Raw genomic sequence first — 23,872 nt, 5'->3', positions numbered from 1 at the left:
ATGGATATACTAGTACGTCGCCCGGCGTCGCCCGGCGTCGCCCGGCGTCGCCCGGCGTCGCCCGGCGTCGCCTGGTCGTAAAATATTGTATTTTAATTAATACTAAAAGCGAGACATGTGCATGCGAGTATTATGTTTTTTCTAAATCGTTTACTTCTTTTAAATTTAAAAGAAAAAGAAAAAATACTCGAGCTGAGATCGAAACCAAAACCTAAAGACAGCATGGCAAGTACAATAGCCATTAGACCAGCGTGATACAATCTTTAAAAGCTGTTTTCAAACTACTCATTTTTAAAATAAGTAATTTATAATGTGAACTATTCGCGCATGTGCGTATGTGAAACAGCTAACAGGTAAAAATCCGGTGGTTCCCACGTACCAATTCCTCAATTTTGACATTTTAGCAGCCCTTTTTTAAAATGAAAACGGATTAAAAGTTTTCCACATGTCTGAACATCCTATATACAAAATTTCAAGTCTGTAGATCAAACATTTGTTGAGTATATGGGTTGAGAAGTATCTTTACATACATTCTCACTTTTAGAGATAGATAGATAGATAGATAGATAGATAGATAGATAGATAGATATAAAAGCCAAGTACGTCCAAGGATGGAATACTGTTGCCATATCTGGGCAGGAGCTGCTAAAAACAGCCTATCCTGCCTTGAAAGAGTACAAAATAGACTTCGTGGCTTAGTGGGGGATGCCCTTTTCTCTACCCTGCAACCTCTCTCCCACAGAAGAGACGTTGCGAGCCTATCCTTGTTTTATCGTTGTTTCCATGGCAGGTGCTCGTCTGAACTCCAATCTCTGGTCCCCCCTCGCCAATCTTTCACGAAAAACACCCGTCTAGCTAAATTCACTGTGAAAAATTTTCCCCACTCTATATCTGTGCCTTAATCAAAACGCGGATTCCATGAACAAAGCTTCTTTCTTAGAACTGCACGCCTGTGGAACTCTGTTCCGTCTGCCTGCTTCCCACCGGACTACAATTTGGATGTCTTCAAGTCCAATGTTAATAAATTCCTAATGAACCGCCCCCTTATATAAACACTTCATCAAATCTCCACACTAACGTAATGTACTTGCAATAACCCTTATCCCTGAGTGGCTTCCGGGCCTTGATAAGTATTGATCACGGTGTAAAAAAAAAAGATAGATAGATAGATAGATTATTATTTACTATTAATTGGTAAAATAAAAGGGATTTATACAAACGGGGACACATCAACATAACCTTTTTCAGACGCATACCCAATGAACCAAGTGCAAGAGAGATATAAACAATTGCGCTAAAAGGGGCGGTAAGAGGCTTTTTAAAAATAATTTGCTTGGTTGTATTATTCAATGAAGAACGTGGTATGTTGTTTACTCACATCTTGCTGCTTTTTGATCTCATCTTCTTGTTGCTGACGATAAGCTTTTCTTTGCTGAAATAAAACGAAGACATTGAGCGACAAGTTTACTATTTACGCGCAAGCACATTTATACCCTTGTGCTGTCGATTTTACTTAAAGAATGAGCCTTTTGCTTTGACGACATCCTTAAACCTCAAAACTTACCACACACATAGTAAGTCGTGCAATTGTTTCGCGCAGAAACAGGCAACCAGGGCTAAACTTAATTACCAAGACGTTTGATTCATACTGCTCGTCAGAAGATAATCATATCACTTTTCACAGATCACCGTACTTCTTATATCTCTACAATTATATAAATGCAACTTCGTGTGTGAGAGTTCGTTCATTATAGACTCCGAAACCGCTGAACAGATTTTCTCTAAAATGTGCAGAACTTTAGTCTATAAGTCTGGGAGTGATCTTATTTAAGCTTTATCTCAGAATACTTCCGATCATTACCGATAATCGATAATCGAAACCTTTATTTTAATTTATCTTTAATCGGTAAAGGCATTTTTCCATGTTGTCGCTTAGCAACAATGATAGAACAACGAGCGGTGAAAACTCTCCTGTAGGTAAGTTGATAGCGTGTTTTTTTTTTTATTTATTGTGATTATTTATTTATTTATTTATTTGCATGAGGTGGTCTGTAGGTTCAAATTCTGGACGTAAATTTCTTAATTTTTTTATTAACTGCAAACATTTTTATAAGACTTGAAAATTTACGTTTTTTTATTGTTGTTGTTTTTTTTGTTTTTTTATTTTGTTTTTTGTTTTGTTTTGTTTTGTTTCTTTTTTTTTTTTTGTTTTTGTTTTTTTGCCTAGCGTGGTCTGTAGGTTAAAACCCTGCAAGTAAATTTCCTAGTGTTTTTTCGTTAACTGGAAAGAAGTTTATTTATAATATTTGAACAGTTTTGCGATAAAAAACTTGAATATTACGGTACTTTAATTAAGCTTTATAATTGATTATAGAAAAAAACAAAATCGTAAACTAAACAGCGATGATTTCTTCATCGAAATAAAAAAAACGTTTGAATACTTAAAATAATAAAACTTCAAATAAAATTTTGTTAACTAACTTTGCTTTAAACTAAGTGTTTGGTATAAAATGATTATTTTCTTAATCAAAAATCCACAGACGGTAATACCTCAACAACGTAACAAGTTGTTATGTTGAAAAAAAAAGTTCTTAATTTTTTTTATTAACTGGAAAGAAGTTTATAATACATGAAAATCAGAGCAATTGGATTGTTGCTAACACGTTGCATCCTCTGTGTAGGGGCTACGTTGATCAGTAAGGTGTCAATATAACCTAAATTTACTAAAATAATTTTAGGGTTACCAAAAAAAAGAAGAAAATATTGGAATTACCAAAGATACTGATCAAAATAAGCATAAAAAGAGCACCAAAGAAACTCCCGAGCAAGGCCAGGTAATACTGTTTGTATGTATATATATATATATATATATATATATATATATATATATATATATATATATATATATGTGTGTGTGTGTGTGTGTGTGTGTGTGTGTATGTGTGTGTGTGTGTGGAAAAATTTCCTATGTATTTATAAAATAAACTAAAAACTAAAATTTTTTGTGAAAGTGCTTAATATAAGGTAGAGCTTTAAAAATATCACGTAAACATTTGTTTTCGCTTGCTCAATAGTAATCGTGTTTTCGTAATGTAAGCCACTGGAGCGAGAACGATTATGAATATTAAGTCGGAGCATAGTTAGATAAGAAAAATATACCCGAACAATGTATTCATTTAATGATGAGAACGGTGTAAATTCTCTAAATTCAACAAATAAATAAGCACTACTGCGTCATGTATGTTTTGAAAACGTGATGACTTAATGAATATGAATGTTTTATCTGTCATCAGCTAATGTATTCGTTTATGTATATACATATGCAGTATAACCCCGATATACGGCATTCAAATTAGTAACAAAAACAGTACAGTATAAAAAACACACGTGTATAATCAAATAACATTATAGATAACACCGTATGGCAGGCAAATGCTGTAACCAGGAGCTGGAAAAACATTGTATTCCACATCCTAACCTGAAAAAAAAATCGTATCCCGGAGCCAACGTCTCCTTCAGCCACCATATCCCGGGTGGTCTTATATATATATATATATATATATATATATATATATATATATATATATATATATATATAACTACTTCATTTACTCACATAAAATTAATATACGAAAGTATAGATTTATGCGTAAACTTTAAGAATTTACTTCAAAAGTGCTCAATACGTAGGTAGAGCTAGTTAGTAATTTATAAAATATATATGGCAATTAAGCTACACTGAATATTCCGCGTTTCATCCAGTCTAGGACTCCTCAGGCTTATGCGCGAATTTTGTGGTTGTCTGTCGTTTTTATATATGCACTTTCTATTGAGACTTTAGTTAGCCAATCCGCTTTCTAGCATCCACCGCGGCCTTCCTATCAGCCAATGGACATGCACTTATAGGACAAAGGCCTATTTGATGAAACGCGGAATATTCAGTGTAGCTTAATCGTCATATATATTTTATAACTTACATTATATATATATATATATATATATATATATATATATATATATATATATATATATATTGTGATCGGAATGGGAAAGTAGAAGCCAAAAATTCAAAAAGAAAATAAATGAAAATAAAAGTGCTCACCTCGTTGTGTTCATCTAAAATGTCCTTACACTGAGAATCTTCCAGAACTCCAGTTGAATGCAACTCATCAATCAAATTGGCTTTTAATTTCAAGATAGCTCTTTCGTTCTGTTCGATCTCACACGTCTGCAGGAGAAAGAAGAGTTATGGAAATGGCTAACAAAATGACCCTTTGTGCCCTTAATCTACAACATTAATTAATAAAATATATCTATTTGTATATTAATAAAACATCCATGATAAAATGCATTTATTTATATATTAATAGAGTATTAATTAACAATATCTATTTATTTATATATGATAAAAATACTGATAATTAAAATAAATTTCAATATATATAAACATTTTTAAGCAAATCTATTTTATATATTAATAAAAGATAATTAATAAAATATTTATATTTATGCTTTAATGAAACATTAATTAAAAAATATATGTATTTATATATTAAAAAAACGTCAATTAATACAATGCATTTAAATATACATCATAAATAATTATATAATTTAATCTATTCATTTATATATTAATGCTAAATTAATTTATATAATCTATTTTATATATTAATAAAATATCGATATATTAAACGATTTTTATATATTCATTAAGCATTAATTAATAAAATATATTCATTTGTATTTAAAAGAAAATATAAATAAACATTCATATATTAATAAAAACATTAACTAATTAATATAAATTGATCCATCTAAAATGATACCTATTTTCCCGAGTCACTTCCGGCACATCAGAAAAAAAAACAAAGTTACTTCTTAGAGCCACTGGTAAAGCGTATTTCTAGTAAAAAAAATAATAATAATGGCATTTTCCTCCTGTTCAATAATTATTAAATACAATCCTATTAGAGTTAATATCCCGATTACGTAATACCGCACGGATAGTAGCACATATTTTCTCTCTCAGCAATTACGCCCTTCCACAAAACCCACAAATAATTTATTTCCTCGGGCCCCTTGCGTTTGAAATCTCTTCTCTGCTTCGTGTTTCAATCACTGCACTTACATGCAAAAATGTAAATGTAAAGTGAAATAACATGTTAACCAAGTTTTTGCTTTAGATGCCATTCTATAAATCTGTGTCTAGATGCTTTGCTTGGAGTGAATAAAAGTTAACCACTTACTTCCTTTATTTTCTCAAGTTTCAGCTTTGCCACCATCGCGCCCATTTCTTCTTCCTGTTGTTTAATGGCTTCTGCCCTCTCCTTGTTCAGACTGATTTCAATCTGGAAAAAGATGAATATATATATATATATATATATATATATATATATATATATATATATATATATATATATATATAAGTAACTTCTTGGTACAGCAAAATGGAAGGAGAAATTTCAGAGGGAACATAATTTAATTTAAATCAAAAAGATCAAAGAAACAAAAAAACGGGCAGGTGGAATTGTTAAAATTTCCTTAAGGCCTTATCGTCTGACCCTCTAAGAGGAAACGTCAGAATGATAAATCAAAAGCTAAGAATCGAATGAGGAAAGAGGGAAATTGGTTTCAGTTGGAAAACCAGTGAGAGAAAAAAATAAAAATAAAAATATAATTCTCACTGTTCATGTGGTTTTAAATCAGTAAATATTTCCAACTGATGTTTCAAAATCTTTTGTCTATATATATATATATATATATATATATATATATATATATATATATATATATATATATATATATATATTAGAGTAAATGTTGATTTAAAAAATATATTCTGGTTTGGCGTAGACAAAAAGTGTGTGTGATTTTTTTTTAGTTTGTTTGTTTTTGTTTTCCTAGTTTTTCACTGTTTTGATACCTCATTGTAATACAGCTTGCTATTACAGTAGGTTTCCTTTTAACTGTTTTCTTCTTATGTATAACTTTGATATTTTCAAGACTAACGGCAGTAGATATCTTCTGTCTTTGCACTAATAATCTCTTCTTTTTGTTTAGCATTCTCATCAAGTGGCGTCATTCTTTTTCTGGGACGATTTCTATAAAAATCGAGCGAATATTTATATGTATTGCGTTGGAACACAGAAAAATCTAAAATTTAAAAAAAGAAAAATAATACTAAGGAGTCACAATTTACTTAGAACCAGAGTCAATCAATGATTAGCTGATAAAATCCGATTCCTTTGATTTGTTCTAGTGGACTTGAAAAGAACTATGTTGCATTCTGCAGAGAAGAAGTCCTATGTTAATGTGTTCCATAGCTAAGAACTTATTGGAAAAAAAGTTCTTTCGGTTTTAAGTACTCAGAGTAAGAAATTAAAGTAGTAATAGTGGAATATGTTCCGTGGATGTTTTACACGTGGGAGTAGAGATTGAAGCTCAGTCGAGCACTTACCAAAGAAGTAAAGATAGCGTAGATAAAAATTAGGAACGTCTCTTTTGTTATAAAAAAAAGTTATAGGGAAAACGTTTTTATATTAATAGATCACCACTTGTCATTACCAAAAGCCACTCGAGGTTTAGCATGAATTTCTCATAAGTAATGAAATTTATTTTGTCCATTTACCGTTTCAGATCCTCTCATAATATTCTTTATTGATGGGGGAATTTGTGAGAGGATCGAGAATAATTTAGCAAAATGACTTGTTGATTACTTATGGAGAAGGCTTGTGACAGGAATCTGTAGACAACGGATTTGAACACATATATATACATATAATATAATTAGTAATATATTTTACAGACGAGAAGTTCCTATAAGGAAGATACTTTTTATGGAAATTTCCACAGACGCTACGAAAATGGAAATTTCCACTACGCTAGGAAAGTTTGGCATGTATGCATTCTTTTGAACTGGATTTCCGTGACGTTTGCTCGGGCTTGACCGACAGCTTATGAGAACTGCTGGAACAATCCGAGCATTGATCAAGTGTTAAAACGCTAAGAAAAATAACAAAGAATAACAAAAAAAAGGCAATTTTTTTTTTAATGTATTTTTGAAGCATTTTTCTTATGATTTTTATTTTTATTTTTAAATGTATTTAAGTATTTTTCTTTTGTTTTTGATTTTGATTTTGAAATTGAAATCGATTAGCTGAGCGTTTGGTTAGTCAATGAAAATTGAAAATTTTTAATGGAAGCAGAAAACTTTTTGAATAATATAAAAGAAGTAAAAAATTTATTTTATATTCACGCCCGAAAATGGCAGAGGCTGCAAACTTCAATACCAAATCGCAATGCCGAAACCCCCCTTCCTATAGAAAACATTCATATATATTCTGCTGAAGACAATGGTTATATCCGACTGTTGGAAGACATACAACAAAGTTGGAAGAGAAGGGTTCCACCACGTCACCGTTAAGCATAGTCGACGGAGGCTACAACTGATCATGTCGAGAGGACTTTGGACGCCAAACAATGCAACAAGAAAGAATGTGGATCTGCCTGGAGCTTCTTTATACTTAATTGAATTTATGTGAATTATACATAAATTATAATTATGTTAATTATACATTATATTAATTATAATATTGTATATTATACATTATATTTATTATACATACTTAATTGAATTTATGTGAAGTGAAAAATTTGGAAACAATCCGTTTGTCACCATCATAAATCACATTGCAGAAAAAAATCTGTCAACATTTATCAAAAAGCAAAAACAAAAGTCTTTTAACAACAAAATATTTTGAAGGGACCAAAAAAGTAAGCTTCATTGGCTTCCTGAGGAACCATCACAGAATACTTCTGAAAACGGATATCGGTCTTGAAGTCTTGGGCAATAAAGAAATGCTAATTATTTTTCTCGTTTTTTTTAATTTATTTTATTTCCCTCTGTTTGTTCCGGCGTTTCTCGTAAGCTGTCTGTCAAGCCCGAGCCAACGTCACGGAAATCCAGGTCAAAAGATGCATAATTACATGATTTTTTTTTTCTGCTGTTTCTCTACTAGATTTTTTTTTTACATAGAGGTCACCACTTATCAAAGCCCGGAGGCCACTCAAGTATAAGGATTATTGCGTGTACAATAATCAATGAGATAGTATTAAGCAACTAGGAACCGCTTGTGAAATTAATATTCCCATGAAACTTGCTCTTTCAGAGGAAGCCGGTTCGATCCGCCTGGGTTCAGTGCCGTTTTTGTATTAGACTGCGAAAATGATTTTATACTCTGCCAAAGCACGAAAGAATTCTCTGAGCGACACCTCCGCAGATGATGTAGAATATATTTCATCTAATCACGTTTATCGTTATTATACGGGTAAAGAATTGCATCAGGGTCCGGTACATTCTAGAGCGATAGAATGATCCAACAATGTTTGTAAATAACTTTTTTAACATGATGCAATGAAGATAGAACTATTCATTGATATTTCTCCTCTAGGTTTAATTTTATGGCCACGAGTTTGTAAATTTAGGCACTTTTTCACATAGAAATGTGGATGAACACATCCTGAATGAAGGAGGGGGGCTAGTAGATTTTTCGATTGGGGTTCATCTGAAAGAGAAAACAGCAAAACACAAAAATTTGCAATTTAAAGTTATTTATTGAAACCGATTAAATTCAACATCAAATTATCACTTGAATACAGGTAATCTTATAGTTAGTGCAAGTCAAAATATTGATTCAGTAAGTCTTTTCCCTGTTTGTGGATATGCTATTTGTTTTGTTTATATGTTTACTGTATATCATTTATATTCGCGATTACGTTAACATAAAAGTAAGTAAATAATACAGAAAACCTATTTCAGATCTGATAGATGACGTCTAGTTGTTTATTAATATGATATCTTATTTGGGATTATATTGCCGGCGTGTTTGAAAGATCGAAAAATCTACATAAACAAAAATACGACATAAAACTTGAAATGTAACTGAAAATAAAAAATGAAAAAGAAGAAAAAGGAGTGGGCAACCAATACGTGGGTGACCAAATAAAACCACTTGAGGTCTGCGAAAAGAACACACACTAAATCTTCTTCTAAGTTGTTCATCCAGGAGTCCTAGCGGTTCCTGTAAGGAAGTTTACAGCAAAACACAAAAATGACATCCAATTTAAAACTATGTCTTTTTATTGGAATTTTTCAGCGGTCATTTTTGATGAGTATTCACTAAGCGAAACGCCTACATCCCTGACTAATAGCCTAAGAAGCTCTTACGAGGAATGCCGACGAGGATGCACAGGCATCTTTTGCATAGTCAGGGTGTTCCTCCTCTAGTGTCACATTTCTCGCAGTGGGAGAGAAATAAATAATTTGCCTGAAATGCTAGTATGTGTGTCACCTGTACGTCTCGACTCTAACAGCTGTATTTGACCGAGTCCGTCTAAGTCCATCTATTCACCTATTGCCTCAACTGTTTATACAGGCATACAGGGTGAACAGAACGTCCTTGGACCATTTTTAGTTTTAAAATCAAATATTGTTAAAATCACTTTTTCTCTTTTCGAATAAAGTAAGTATTTAGTCTAACTATTGATCTAATTATTTTCAAAAAAAATATTAAAATAATTTTGTTTAAACTTTCAGAAAAATGGGCAAACGAGAGGCCATAATTCAGTTTCATTGCGCGGGAAGGACAAACTCAGAGATTATTAAGCTCTTGAAAGTGGCTAAATCCACCGTGTACCATGTTGTGAACAGATTTAAGGAACTTGGTACATCTGAAGACCGTCCTAGGAGTGTAAGACCTTGCGCTGCTCGAACAAAGAAGGTGATTAAAGCTGTCCGAGAGAGGGTAAGGAGGAACCCGAAGAGATCTGCAAGACAAATGGCTAAAGATATGAATGTGAGCGTGACCTCGATGAGAACCATCGTAAAAAACGATCTCCAGTTGTCCTCCTACAAGATGAGAAAGAGACAGTACCTCACACCTGCCCAAAAGCACAAGAGACTTGAAAGAGCAAAGCTTTTTCTTGGAGAACTGAAGGCTGGCACGGCAGAGCGAGAGATCGTTTTTTCTGATGAAAAACTCTTCACAATTGAAGCGACTGTTAACAATCAGAACGACAGAGTTTACGCTAAATCTTCAGCAGACATTGATGACTACGTGAGAATAGTTTTCCGCCGACAAAAGCCGTCTACCCTCATGGCGCAGTCTCCAAATCTTGGAAGTCGCCTCTGATTTTCGTGGAGCAGGGGGTTAAGATCAACACAGATCGCTACATTAACGATATTTTGGTTCCAGCATTTGAAGAGATGAAGAAACACTTCAAAGATCAGCCTTTCACCTTCCAACAAGATGGAGCACCATCCCACACCTCCAGAAAAACTCAGAACTGGTGCCAACGTCATTTTCCAAGATTCTGGAGTAAGGAGACGTGGCCTCCTGCATCGCCTGATTTGAATCCCATGGATTTTTCGGTGTGGTCTTTGTTGGAGGCAAAGGTCTGTTCTGTTGCTCATCCAAGTGTTGATGCTTTGAAAACATCTCTTCTGGGTGAATGGGCTAAAATACCTCAGGAAACGCTGCGTGCCTCGGTTGGTAACTTCAGACAGAGAATTGAACGTCTAATCGAAAGGAAGGAACATCACATTGAAAATAAATAATCTGAATTTATTCTTGGTTTCCTAACTTATAATTTTTATTCATGTTTAATTTATATTTTTGTAATTTTCTATTAATAAACCGCTTTTGAATTGGTCCAAGGACTTTCTGTTCACCCTGTATATTATTTCTGACATTCTCTAAGGAAAGTGATAATACTAATTGCAAACATATATTATCGTTTTTTTTTCTGCTAACCTACTTATTATCTAAATTTTATTTTCCTATCATGTTTTAGTTTTGGGTTAAATTCCTTATTCTTTTTGTTTCGAATTTTATTTTAGAAACGTCCAATGTTTGAACTTTCATTTTTATTTTACAATTACTATTGCATAATTTCTTCTTGCCTGTCTTTGAAGCATATGGTCATACAACACTTTTCCACTGTGTTTATGCGGCCCTCTGCATTATATTTTCTTCTACAAGATCTTTCCAGCTGCAATGGTTTGGCAATAGAGGACAGGTAAGACAGTGTTACATCATATAAGACTCCTTTCCACATTCACGAACGATGGGGTAAATTTTTAGCCCCATTTGGTCATAGCATCTACTGGCCGCACCATTCTTGCTCTCAAGCGGTTGAGTGTTTTCCACTCTTGTTAGGATGATTTTTAATCCGGAAGGACAGCCTCGTAAGTGGAGATTCCCTTGTCAATAGCCGTCTAATCTAGAGCGGTAATCTAGTCTCTTGCGGATATTTTATTAGGGTTCGACCTGGCTTAGCAAGCGTCTTCTTGTGTAACGTAGCTGAACCGTGTCGTTACATTTCAACCACTCGAACCCATACATTGTCTGGTACCGTCGCAGGAACAATAAAAAACAAGGAGGGGCATAAAAAATACGACTCAGTATTTTTTACGTGAATACAAAAAAATATTTATTCCAGTAATTTCCTACAACGCCCGTCACTCCGCTTCGAAATATCACGCGCGTCGAACATGCCCGTCGAAACGCTTTTTCACGCACGTGTTTTTGTCGTCGTTTGCCTTCCCACTTTTTCGATCACGTGGCGCATTTTCTCTCTTGCCGCCCAAAAGCTAAAACACGTCCGATCGCTTCCTTTGCTCGTGCTTTATTTTTCTTTATTTCTTCTTCCCGTGATGTCAGTGCGTGCACACTTACTTAATTTTCAAAGTGCTAAGACGGTCGCTGCTAATATTTTCGCTATTTAGTTATCCTATGGCTGCTTCTGCTGCAATCAAAGTAGAGGATTTGAGTGCGTCGCTATTGACAGGTGCTACTATATTTGATTGGTACCAATTTTCTATCCTTTACTTTTATAGTGAGCGTACACTTTTTGCTAAGTTTTTCCTGGCACAAAATTTAAAAAAAGCGTACAGTTTAACGCCAGATGAAATATTATTTTTTCTACAGGGTGGTCAAAAAGTCAGGTAACATGTTAAAGGTAGAAAAAACAACGATGGATTGGTCGCCGTGGCCCAGTTGAATGGCCAGCCAGATCTCCGGATCTTACCCCTCCTGATTTCTGGCTTTGGGGCTATGTAAAGGATAGCGTTTATGGCAAGAAGCCTGATACAATAGCGTCTTTAAAGTTATTTATTGAAGAGGAGATTGCGCGGATATCAGCTGACATGATTACACGTGTTACACAATCAGTGGTTAATCGCTTCCAGCGATTGATAGAGATAAATGGACGACAATTAACAAAATAAACATATTTCATGTTTGTTTCATTTTATATTTCAATGTATGGTACTTAAATATACGTGTATTGCTAATATCGTTTTTCTTTAAAATGTTACCTGACTTTTTGACCACCCTGTAGTTCAACATTGATGTATGGACGATACCGAAAAGCTGAAACTTATTAAGGAAACGTTACTCCTCAATTTTATAATAAAACAGCAGGCCGTCTGACGTTGCCCAGTCGTAAAATACGCTTAAATATTATATTTTAATTCATACAGATGTCTTATTACTATCGAGCCAATCTCTATTGGTTATTATTCAATATATAGTAATGATTTCAAAAGTTATGAGATATATGACTTGGGTATAATCCGCAAGAATCAAAACCAGAACGTTTAGCGCTCCAGGGTTAGTAGTTATTTACCTACCCCGCGTTGTTACCGTCTGAGCTATTAACATACGAAAGGTTAAAAATTAAGCGACTTTAAGTTATAAATGTTTAATTTTGTGCTTTCACAAAAGTAACATCGGGAGTAACTTACCCTGCCATGGTCAACTTTTTTGTTTTTAATTTTGACCCCTTAGAAGCATTTTATACCGGTGAAAATCTAAATCGAAAGTTTGCTACAGGTCCAAATACCCAATACATCAAACTACAATCTACTTATATATATATATATATATATATATATATATATATATATATATATATATATATATATATATATGAGAGAGAGAGAGAGAGAGAAAGAGAGAGAGAGAGATTCATGAAACTAACAATGCATAAGAATTTTATATGAGGGGTGGGCTCATATTTTCGTTTTACACCGATTAAAATAATATCACGTAAATTAAAGTTTTCCGGGGCAGAAAATTGGAACATAACAAATAAACCCATTGACCGATATCAGCTGTCCTACTCAACTCGCAGTATTTCAGACACGCCTTCTCTCCTAGCACGTGATCTCGTTCAATCAATCAGTCTCTGTTATTTCTGAGCTTTCCTTGTGTGTGTAAAAATTAGGCGCAATTAATTTTTTGGGCCTTTTAATAAGTGATGTGTAGAAAGCTTACCTCTTCTAATGCGGAGGATCGATTCTCTGATTCCTGCAACACGGCCAATCGTTCCTTCGCGTGCTTCTCAATAAGCGCAGAGTCGTCAGCTTCTTCAGTAGCATCTTCAGAGGTAGGTCGTTTCGCTAACTAAGAAAGTAGAAAATTACCAATGTATTTTTCTTTGGTCGATTAATGTTTAATAAAGTAATTTATTTTAATTTGTTTATTTTACCGGTTTTCAGTTATGGTTGTCACATGCGATAAGATTTAATTGTGCTGTTATTTTTTACAAGGAGGTCACCACTTATGAAGGTTCGAGAGTCACTCGAGGATAAGGGTTAATGAGTGTTCGATGATGGAAATTAGGTAGAATTTAAATATTTAAGGGTACGGCTTAACAAAAATTTGTTTACATTGGACTTCAAGACTATAATGTTTTAGTCACCTGGAAACAGGTAGCGGAAGAGAGTTCCACATGCGAGCAATTTTAGAAAAGAAGCTTAGTTCATGGAACTAACGTTTAGATTTAGGCACAGATAGAGAGTATGAAAAATTGTTGATAGTGGTTGTAGCTAGACAAGTGCTCTTTATTAAATTTTGATCAAGAGGACCATAGATTAAAGCTCCGATGAGTACTTACCATGATATCAATGATAGAGCGATAGGATCGAAACGTCTTTTCTGTGTTATGATGTGTGATTTCATGGATAACAACCTTTGTATTTTGTGATTTGTGAATTATATTATTGTGATTGATAGACGGGGAAATGTAACAATATTAACTTACTCTTTCGAATGCTTGCTTCTCTCGAAGTCGGTTCATTTTCTCTTCTCGTTTTTTCGCCAGCTTTTCTTCGAGGAGTTGTTGCTGTCTTATTTTATTCACTGTTAAACTAAAAATAAAAGACAAGAATCGGAATTACGCCTATTGTAACCATAACTATTCTCATTTTTTTGCGTGTATTTGAAACATGTTGCCATATTTGAGTTTCCCACTTTTCTACGTCATGGCCTCCGTTCGATCTTGAGAAACGAGGAATCTCCCGCGTAAAGATAGCCGTTTTAAGAGACAATGGTTATCCTGTGGAAAGTTTACACAATCCTTAAACACACTTCCCCTAAACTGATAATGCTTGATTGTAGTGTCAACAAGAAATCCAAAACGACTGAAACCAATGCCAAGATAAGCGAAGAGCACATACAACGCCTGGTATTCACAAATAGTCACTTATTTAATACTGATCAGACTCAACGTCGCCTAACTTCGATGCTATTACGAAGAACAGTGATTGAACGTGATTATGCCGTGTGCATAAGATGTAATATTGTTGTCACGTCTGTGGAAGTGCCGTCCAGAGCATTCTATTTTGTCCTCACAGAATACAGCATCGACTGCGAAATCTAGTATATAGTAGGAATATTGTCTTCTTTTCCCTACATAAAAAAGATGTCGATAGTCTTTCTCTAATATATCCTTAATTTTCACGATTGGTGCTCGATTGAGCCTTCGTCTGTGTTTTAATAGGCATGCACAATAAAAGAATTGTCTAGCTAGAAAAAAAAACTGTTAATAAGTTAATCATTCCAGTGGTGAAGAGGAGTTCACGACGATTGGAAGCAATGCCGAAATGTCGAGAGTACACACAGCACATGGTAGTCTCACATAGCCACACCTTTATTGCAAACAAAACTAATTGTCGTTTTATTTAAGTGATCAAAAGAAAGCAAGTGTCAACGTGATTATGTCAACAATTTCATTACGTGTATTTGGCTTTTTTGTTTTTTTGATTTTTTGCTTATTAATCAATATTGCGAGATTTATTAAACAGCATTGCTTAGTTAATTGCTCGCAGACGAAGCAATACTACATCGTGTGTTCCTCCTCTTCTCATTTGCAGATCGTAAGATCGGTTTTGTAGGCCCATATGGTTATAGTAGTTTTTAATCGCCCATCTCTCGTTTTCGAGCAGTTGATTGTCTTCCACTGGACCCAGGTTGTTTCTACAAGGACTTCAGAAAGAGATATGCCGTTATGATTTATTTAGCTGTGATGTTTTTTTTTGTTTTGTTTTGTTTTTTTCGACAATTGAGACGATCGGATGGTTTTCCGGGTTCTTGTAATGTAACCACAGCATTAGAGGGAATGCAGGAAGTTTGTGTACATCTAAGAGCAACATGCACGAAATGCGATTAGTAGAATACACCCTGTCTGTTTTACTGTTATGCTCGCATTTGACATTTGTAAGTGTTTAATTTCCGTTAATGCTTGTGTTAAATCATGTTGGCCTAGAAATAATGTCCTAGCCACTGAAGTTAAAAGTGACTTTGAAACTGTGTTCGAATCTCTCGACTAGCAGTAATTATCACTTCTTGCACTGATGATTGCAAAAGCATGAAACGCTAGTGCTTGTAGTGCAATAATTGTTAATATTTATAATTATAATATATATTATAATTATAAATATTAATAATTATGTTTAGGAGGAGTAAGAAAGTCAAAATACCAGAGTTGATCGGTCAAATAAAGAATTTCATGGATAAGGACCGTTGTGTGTCTATAGAGAAAATAAATGCACAGTTTGATGTCAGTGTGGGAACTGTACACACAATTAATCACGAGGAACTGAAGATGCGGAAAATTTGCGCGGATGCACCAGTCCAAAACACCTTCCTTGTCACAGACTATTTCACCAAGATGGACATCAAGACAATTCCTCATCCTCCTTATAGTCCACACCTTGCTCCCTATGACATTTGGTTATTCCCTAAGCTCAAGGAAAATCTAAGAGGCTGTCGTTATGAGACAATTGAAGAGATGACAAGGGTCATAGACACACATACATACACACATGGGTCCTTTCAAAATTTGTTGGAAAGGTATAACAAGTGCATTGCAGCCGGGGAAGATTACTTTGAAGGGAGAGTAGAGTTTCATGTGTGTACTATCAATAAAAGTGTCCATACAAAAAAGTCTGGAAACTTATTAAAGGCACATTGTATGCTATTATAAAATGAATTGTTCCAAACTCGAATCTTTTTTCCGTTGACTAAATGTTTAAATACATTTGAAAAATTTATATTGGTTTTATTTATTTAAAAAAATGTTTTGCTGACAATTATTTTTGCAATGAGATTATTTTACATACATTAGCAATATATTCCGTCCTACAATATCAATATTTGATTTTGAATAGCCATTTTCTTTTCTTTCGCGTTGGTTAAGAACGTGCATACGTAATTAGATTTGATGTCTTTGCTAATATACTTTATCCTGCCCGGAATATTTTTAAAGGGGGGATCATCTTTGTCATCGCCATCAAATGGAAGTAGCAATAGTAAATAATAATAATAATAATAATAATAATAATAATACATCCCTCTATTTATATATATATATATATATATATATATATATATATATATATATATATATATATATATATAGTTGAAAAAGCGTCAGAAAATCTTTGGGAGATTTGAAATCATGCTGTTACATAAGCTGACGTCACAAGTCTTCTATCGGCCGCTCATAATCGCAATTTACGTGGTTAAGCAACCAGGAATTCTTTTAATGCACACCATATAGTCCAAAGCGACGATTTATGTTTATATTTTATAACATAAATGTTGCAATGCTTAGATTGTATTTGAATACAGTAGTGCATAGTTTTCACTAAAAAACGCAATAGGCTGACGTACCACTACCGGTGAATATCGAAGAGATGCTCAGGCATTTTAACAACACTTGACTAAAGTAAGTATCCAGCAAAGAGACACACTAGAATAGATGAATAAAGGATCAATTACATAAATACATACAGGGTACGGTCCTAAGCAACTATAAACCAATAACCTGTATACCAAGCATGTGGAAAATTCTAATAATATACTGAGACAAACAGGTCTACCACTCCATAAATAATCGTCTATTATTTTCTGTGGGACAAAAAGTTACCGAAATGGAAAAGACGGACACATATTATATTTGGATTTTTTTAAATCCTGAAGGGTGCAACAATCAGCTTTCTACTATATTGATCATATATAAGGGTTTGAGATAGTTGTTTCCTCAAATTTCCGGGAAAAGCCAGGTTGGGACAGTTAGTATATCATAAACGTAACAGCTTACCTATTATCCAGTTTTGTCATTTGTTTTTCATGTTCTTCCAAAATCTTGTCTCGATTATTTTCAGACATGGTCAGCTGATTGTCGATCAATTCTCTGAAATGAGAAAAATGTTTTATTTAGATGTGCGTGCAATTGAAGAGACCATATTCTATATAAAAAACATACATTTGTCTAATTAATGATAAAACTCTTTTAACAGTATAAACAAAGATAATAATAATAATAATAATAATAATAATAATAATAATAATAATAATAATAATAATAATAATAATAATAATAATAATAATAATAATAATGCTTGTATCAAATAAAATTAATTATGAACGGTCAAAGAGGATGGAAAGACCAAGGAAGAATAGCACTAATCAGACCTCAAATGAAAGAGTGTGAAAGGTACGTGGACCTTGGAGAGGCTTATTATTATCCCAAATCTCAATGCTTATTGCAAGCGAGAAGTTAATGGCAAGCGGATATTACAATAGTTGATTTGCATAGCTTATAAAAAGAGTTGGAAAGTATTGGAAATCCGGGGAGACTTGTTGCAACCCAGAATACATGTTGTTGATCGTTAGCAATCTCTGCTGATGACCTGTGTGAAGACCTTTGGTGAGTATGAGTAATAATAATAATAATAATAATAATAATAATAATAATAATAATAATAATAATCAACTCAATTACTCCAGAGAACACCACTGGTTATTATCAGCAAGTAATATCAGATGATGACCTGCGTAAGAACTCTCAATAAATAATAATAATAATAATAATAATAATAATAATAATAATAATAATAATAATAATAATAATAATAATAATAATAATGTGCACTGTGTTTACAAAGAGACGAAATGGTGAATCACACAATAATTGAATGGCATAAACTAAGCAAAAAAGGATACTAAAACAGACATCAGTGCGTAAGAATAACAATCCACTGCAAATTATGCAAAAGACTACAATTTAAGCAAATGACACAAACACACAAACCTTGAAAATTATTGGAAAATGAAAATTATTAAATGTGGAACTAGTGTAGTAAGTCTATCAGTGCATATTCCGCGGAAGTACTTGTAAAACAAGAACATGGACGCAAAATTAGAGCTTAGTAGGCAACACAGAACCTATTAGATTATAGACTATTTTTGCACCTTGTCCAAAAAAAGCGAGAACCCAAATTAAGGAGAGTAGCACTTATTGTTTACTCATTTTTTTACCTTGAAGTTGTATATTTTAGCTCAGTGCATCAAAATATTTCCAAATTAAATGAATTTTAACTTAATAATTTTGTCCAATTTTGGTGAAGATTAATCAAGAGATGTAAACTCTCGGCTAAATACAAACAAACTTGATCAAAAAGATAATCTCTGCCCTTAGTTTACCTGAAAATCAAAATTGATCTTTTGTGGAAACGCTGTAGTTATGGTATTAATATAAGCCCCCACGTCTTATATAGAAAAAGTACGGGGGCAACTAAAATTAAGTTTATTAACGTTTAAATAACGTTTTAATAAACATAATTTTAGTTGAACCCGTACGCTTGGCACATTCAATAGTTCCCCATTAGAACTCTTTAAAGTTTCGACATAATATTATTTTGTACGCTATCGATTTTCTCCTGATGAGATGATAGCCGAAAGAGCTCTTGAGAAACTTCTGTCTATTTTATTTAAAACTGTATATAAATTCTGTACCTCCAAACATTTATTTAAATATATAAGAATGTGGCTCGGAAGACCAATGATTTAAATTAAAATTCCATCATCTTAAAAGTTAATTACTTACTTGACTAAATTACCCTCGAATTCTTGGACCTGCTTTTGGCTTTCTTTCTCCAGTTCTGCTTTCTTCTTTCTCTCTTCTTTTAAACGGGCTAATCTCTCCTATAAACGAACAACAATCAACACTAAAATGGTATAACTTTATGGCAAATTAAAAAAAAAAAAACATTCCAAAAAAATATGAAACTTTTATATTTTTAGTTTATGAATTCCTTGAAGTGGAAAATTGTTATTTTTACTTTTGTTTTTTTTTGTTTGTTTTTTACATTGTGTCCGTGTTAGTATGTCCTAGAAAAGGTAGTAAATATTAATGTAATTTTCTTTCATCCATCAACAACTCATCGTTGTCTCCTTTGGTATACTGTATAAATAATCAAGTAAGTAATCCGTCACGCCTATACGGCTTGTCTTTATGTAACGCATGATCATCTAATTTGCATACGAACGGCGAGAATTGGCGCTAATTTTGTGTGACAATTGAGCATAAAACCAGCTGCGCGTCGCCATTTTATAATTTCCTCTCCAAAAGGAGGAAAGAGATATAAATAATAGAGGGTTTCGCTTACAGATCGCCGTTTTCAATTAATTGAAGATTAGCTGTTTTGGGAGGATCCTTTTTAGGGTTCTAGATAGAGAGAACTCATTTATGGAATATCCAGATTTAGAGAAACATTTTTAAGAAAAACAGTTTTTAGACCATACTCAAATGTGAGAAGAAAATTCACATGAAAAACTACAAAAAAATTCAAAAACACAAGTTTACAAAAGAGATATGTTTTGCATGTTTAAATATGCAAGTTTACATGGATATAAAAACAAAATGTTTGTTCATATTCTGAAATTCCTTGGTGAACACCTGAGATATCAAAAAACATGAGTTGGGGCCGTGAATTATCCACGAATCTGGCCTTCTTCGGTGTACTTGGCGCAGTGGATAGAGGCGTTAAATCGCTACCGTTGAAGGTGAGTATTGTCTTAAGGTAGCGGTTTCAATCTCATCCAAATCTGGCCAGAGGATTAGTTGGTCAAAATGTGGTGAGACCACAACTACGGAAGGCATTAATTACTGGGGATACTATTACAAGACTCAGCATTCCTATTCCATCGCGGTTAACCATCTGAAGAAGGCCAAAGGAGGAGTTTGCCGAAACGTGATGAAACAACAACAACTATGAAGATGAAGATAACAGTCCGCAAAAAAATATGAATACACAAAAAAAGAGTAATTGCAGCTTCAACATGGCCGTTTTCAAATCCAATACCAACAGTTTGTTATAAATTGTCTTCATGGATAATCCAATTTTTATTTATTTCATTCATTAATCTTCTGGTAATATTTTTCATTATTACACCGACAATATATTCATTTCTTATCCTCGAATACTTTTGGTCTGGATAAATAGTGATTCATAAGTATTTTTCAGGATAGAAGAAAGTGGACCTTGAGTTTACTTTCGGCAGCCTCATACCTCTTGCGTCCCTTATTTTGTTCTTTAGACCCCACATTCAATATTTCTGATAAAGGGGGAACAAATGCTGTCTCCTGAGTCGGAATCTGTTAATTCGTCCTTGGGTGGTTTTTAACCCTGGAGTGGTGTTTTAGCTACTTACAGAAAGCGGCTGCATGTCTTGTATAGAAACGTTTTCCATAAAAATGAAATACTATTTCGTGCACAAAAATGATTAAAATGTTAATATTAATCACTTAAAAAAATGTCTGTTTATAAACAATAATAGTCAAACTAAATAAAAACATGTTATCTGGATTTAACTTTTTCATATTGTACGAAGTATTCCAAAATTTATGTCAGGGAAACATTCATTACTCTAGAATTATTTATCGGAATAGCTTGTAATTTTGCATGTTGGTTTCTGTTTTCAAAAAGCATCAGTTTAATCGATCTGATTTGGGGAATCAAAAGTTGAAATTTGAAAAAAATCAAAACTTATTCCTGACTTAATTTTCAAGGTAAAAAGCGTTATCTATAATGTGTGACTTCATTGTTTACAGTATAGACCAAGAAGCGAGTCTCTCTGATGCACAGAACTGAATTATGGCCAAATGTGTGATTTTCGCTATTTTCAGTTACCTTGACCGGACCTTTTATCTAGGAACACCAAAAATTAAATCAGTTCTAAGTTAAACTATGGCCAATATTTTGCCCAGGTTTGGTGATTATTGGTCAAGCGATGTGAATGCTAGGTTGTAAATAAACAAATAAAATCGATCGAAAAGATAACGTATGCTGTTATATTATTGACTTATTTTCTCATATGCTTTTGATTAGGACTTTTGTTTAAATATATATATATATATGTGATTGTTCATTTACATTTTCTATGGTTGTTAATATATTTTAATTCAAGAATGCCCTTTTAAGCATATATGTGTTTTTTAAAAAATGATGCCCCTGTGAATATCAGGGAACTTAGAATATTAAACTCAACTTTTTAGTACGTTTCGGAATGTAACGTTTTGTACTTTTTTTTCATGGGGGTAACAACTAATCAAGGCCCGAAAGCCACTCAGGGATAAGGGTTATGGCGTGTACAGTAATCAATGAGATAGTATTGTAGTAATCATTAGTATTGGGGGTTTTGATAGAGTGTCTTACTTAAGGGGGCGGTTTGTCAGGAGTTTGTTTATGTTGCACTTGAAGACGTCCAAGTTGTAATCAGGTGGGAAACAGGCAAGCGGCAGAGAGTTCCACTGGCGTGCAGTTCTAAGAAAGAAGCTTTGCTCATGGAATCTACGTTTGGATTTAGGCACAGAAGAAGTAAAATAAGTCAATAATATAACAATACAGTCGAATAAACGTGTGATAAATATTGATTAAATGGACATGATCAACACGCAACATACATCTGTTATATAGATGTGAAATGTCTTTCAAATTTATAAGGAATAAAAGACGTATATAGGTCATCTGGTGCATTCATTTGTAAGCTATAATAAAACTACTTTGATATTGACCAATCAGAAAAGTGGCATAGACACAACATGGTTAATCCGATTTTTTTTTTGTGGGGGGTAAACCATTGAAATTAATATCTATGAGATTGTTAACAATTGAGATTAATGATTATGGGACGGAGAGCGATAAAACAGCTTTCTGTGTTTTCGAGTTTTCAATAATAAACCAACTTATCAGGGAAAGTTGCTACAAAAAAGATGGGTGTTTTCTTTCTTGTGTTCTATATATATTGTTCTCAGCAATGAATGCGATTAATCAAAGGCAAGCATTTCATGCAGATCAAAGAGCACGAGACAGGATCTTAATGGACAAAAGTCAACAGCAATAAAAGCAGAAGTATAACTCTAAAGATTAACTCTTATCTAAAGCAGCAGAGCTGTGTCAACGGAGAGTGTCAGAACTTTGCTGACAAGAATTTCTGTGGAAGATGCCAGTATCTAAGTGGTGACAACACGAACTGACAACCTGGATGTGCAAAGTTAGAATCTAGTTCGTTCCAAAGGAGCGCTTTTATTTAGAATGTTGGTAACTACCACGTGATCTCCTTATAAGTGCCCACTGTAATTCTAGAATGAATTCTAATCAACACCAAAGTCATCTGTTGACTGAATAAATAAGGAACTTCGGTTTTGAAGAGTATTACGGTTGGTTGGTTGTTTTTGTTTTTACGGCATATCAACCCTTTTCAGGTTATTTAATGCCGAATCCAAAGATTTTGAAGGCAATTTTTTTAATAGAATATATTTGTTGTTTTCAAGTCGGTTTCTATTTAACCCATAGTCGGGACCCTAACAGGTACAACCTCTCCGGGTCAGAGTGGACCTAGGAGCAATGGCAATTAAAGGGTGGCTCCACACTCCCAAAGCGCGAAAGCTGGGGCCTCACCACTGGATATAGTTTAAGGTCATATCCAGGACCAGAGAGTATTACGATTATAACCCTAGTAATATGGCAGTAGAGAAATCCAAACGAGTCTGCATCAGTATCCGGTGGCTTCTGGTCGTTTTTGCACATGAATCTGTGGATAATTTACAGAAAGCAAGGATTCCAATCATCAGTTGCAATGCAGATTTCATATAAAAACGTTGCGTTTGTGCATGTGGAACAGATACTCAATGCCAACAGATGACAACTTTTCTCGCCGACATTAGACAACTGCTTTTCCCTGTTGACTTCGGTGTCGGGCGTAAACTAAAATCTTATAGGAACATAAACTGCTTCAGAGCTACGATCCTAACTCAGCGGATTTTCTGTTCCAGTGACATGTCCTTTGTTGCAATATTTTTGATATGATTGTGTTGGATCGTTTTTATATTTCCTTTCCACCGCAGGAAGATGTGACACAAGGTCGGAAGACGAGGAAAGTAAAATCAGCACCCGTAAAAAAGGAGCACTTTAACCTAGCAAAAGTTTTCTGGGCAGCCCCAACGGTATTCCCCGGTCAGGGTGCCGTAGGCAGTAAGAAAGCAAATTATATCACACGAAAACCAGATGGCAGAACCTGGAAGGGTGGATAGCCTAGGCACTACCTTGATAAAATACCTCAGCCCGACAGGTAAAAGGGTAAATAAATGGCTACGAATCTCGTAGCTAATTCTCAAGAATGGATCCTCGACTACTATTTCTACGCAAGCGGTCAAGTAAGCGAAGCAGCGAGAAGACCAT

At 33.9% G+C, this 23,872-nt stretch overlaps 1 protein-coding gene across 2 annotated transcripts in view; it reads right to left on the bottom strand.

The window, feature by feature from the left end:
- The window catches only part of LOC145283508 (uncharacterized), a 204,787-nt gene that overhangs the window by 42,480 nt on the left and 138,435 nt on the right, over window positions 1–23,872 (bottom strand). For both annotated transcript variants that reach the window (XM_080132342.1, XM_080132343.1), the window contains exons 19-25: window positions 19,237–19,334; window positions 17,449–17,541; window positions 14,107–14,212; window positions 13,338–13,466; window positions 5,247–5,348; window positions 4,103–4,228; window positions 1,379–1,432 (exon numbers count right to left, since the gene is read on the bottom strand). In XM_080132342.1, coding sequence (XP_079988468.1) covers window positions 1,379–1,432; window positions 4,103–4,228; window positions 5,247–5,348; window positions 13,338–13,466; window positions 14,107–14,212; window positions 17,449–17,541; window positions 19,237–19,334 — 708 coding nt within the window. The remainder of the gene's footprint in view (window positions 1–1,378; window positions 1,433–4,102; window positions 4,229–5,246; window positions 5,349–13,337; window positions 13,467–14,106; window positions 14,213–17,448; window positions 17,542–19,236; window positions 19,335–23,872) is intronic.

The sequence above is a fragment of the Euprymna scolopes genome, chromosome 8 (assembly GCF_053919585.1).
Source record: "Euprymna scolopes isolate OS-2025 chromosome 8, ASM5391958v1, whole genome shotgun sequence".
Classification (NCBI taxonomy): domain Eukaryota; kingdom Metazoa; phylum Mollusca; class Cephalopoda; order Sepiida; family Sepiolidae; genus Euprymna; species Euprymna scolopes.
This window is presented reverse-complemented; position numbering and strand designations above follow the sequence as displayed.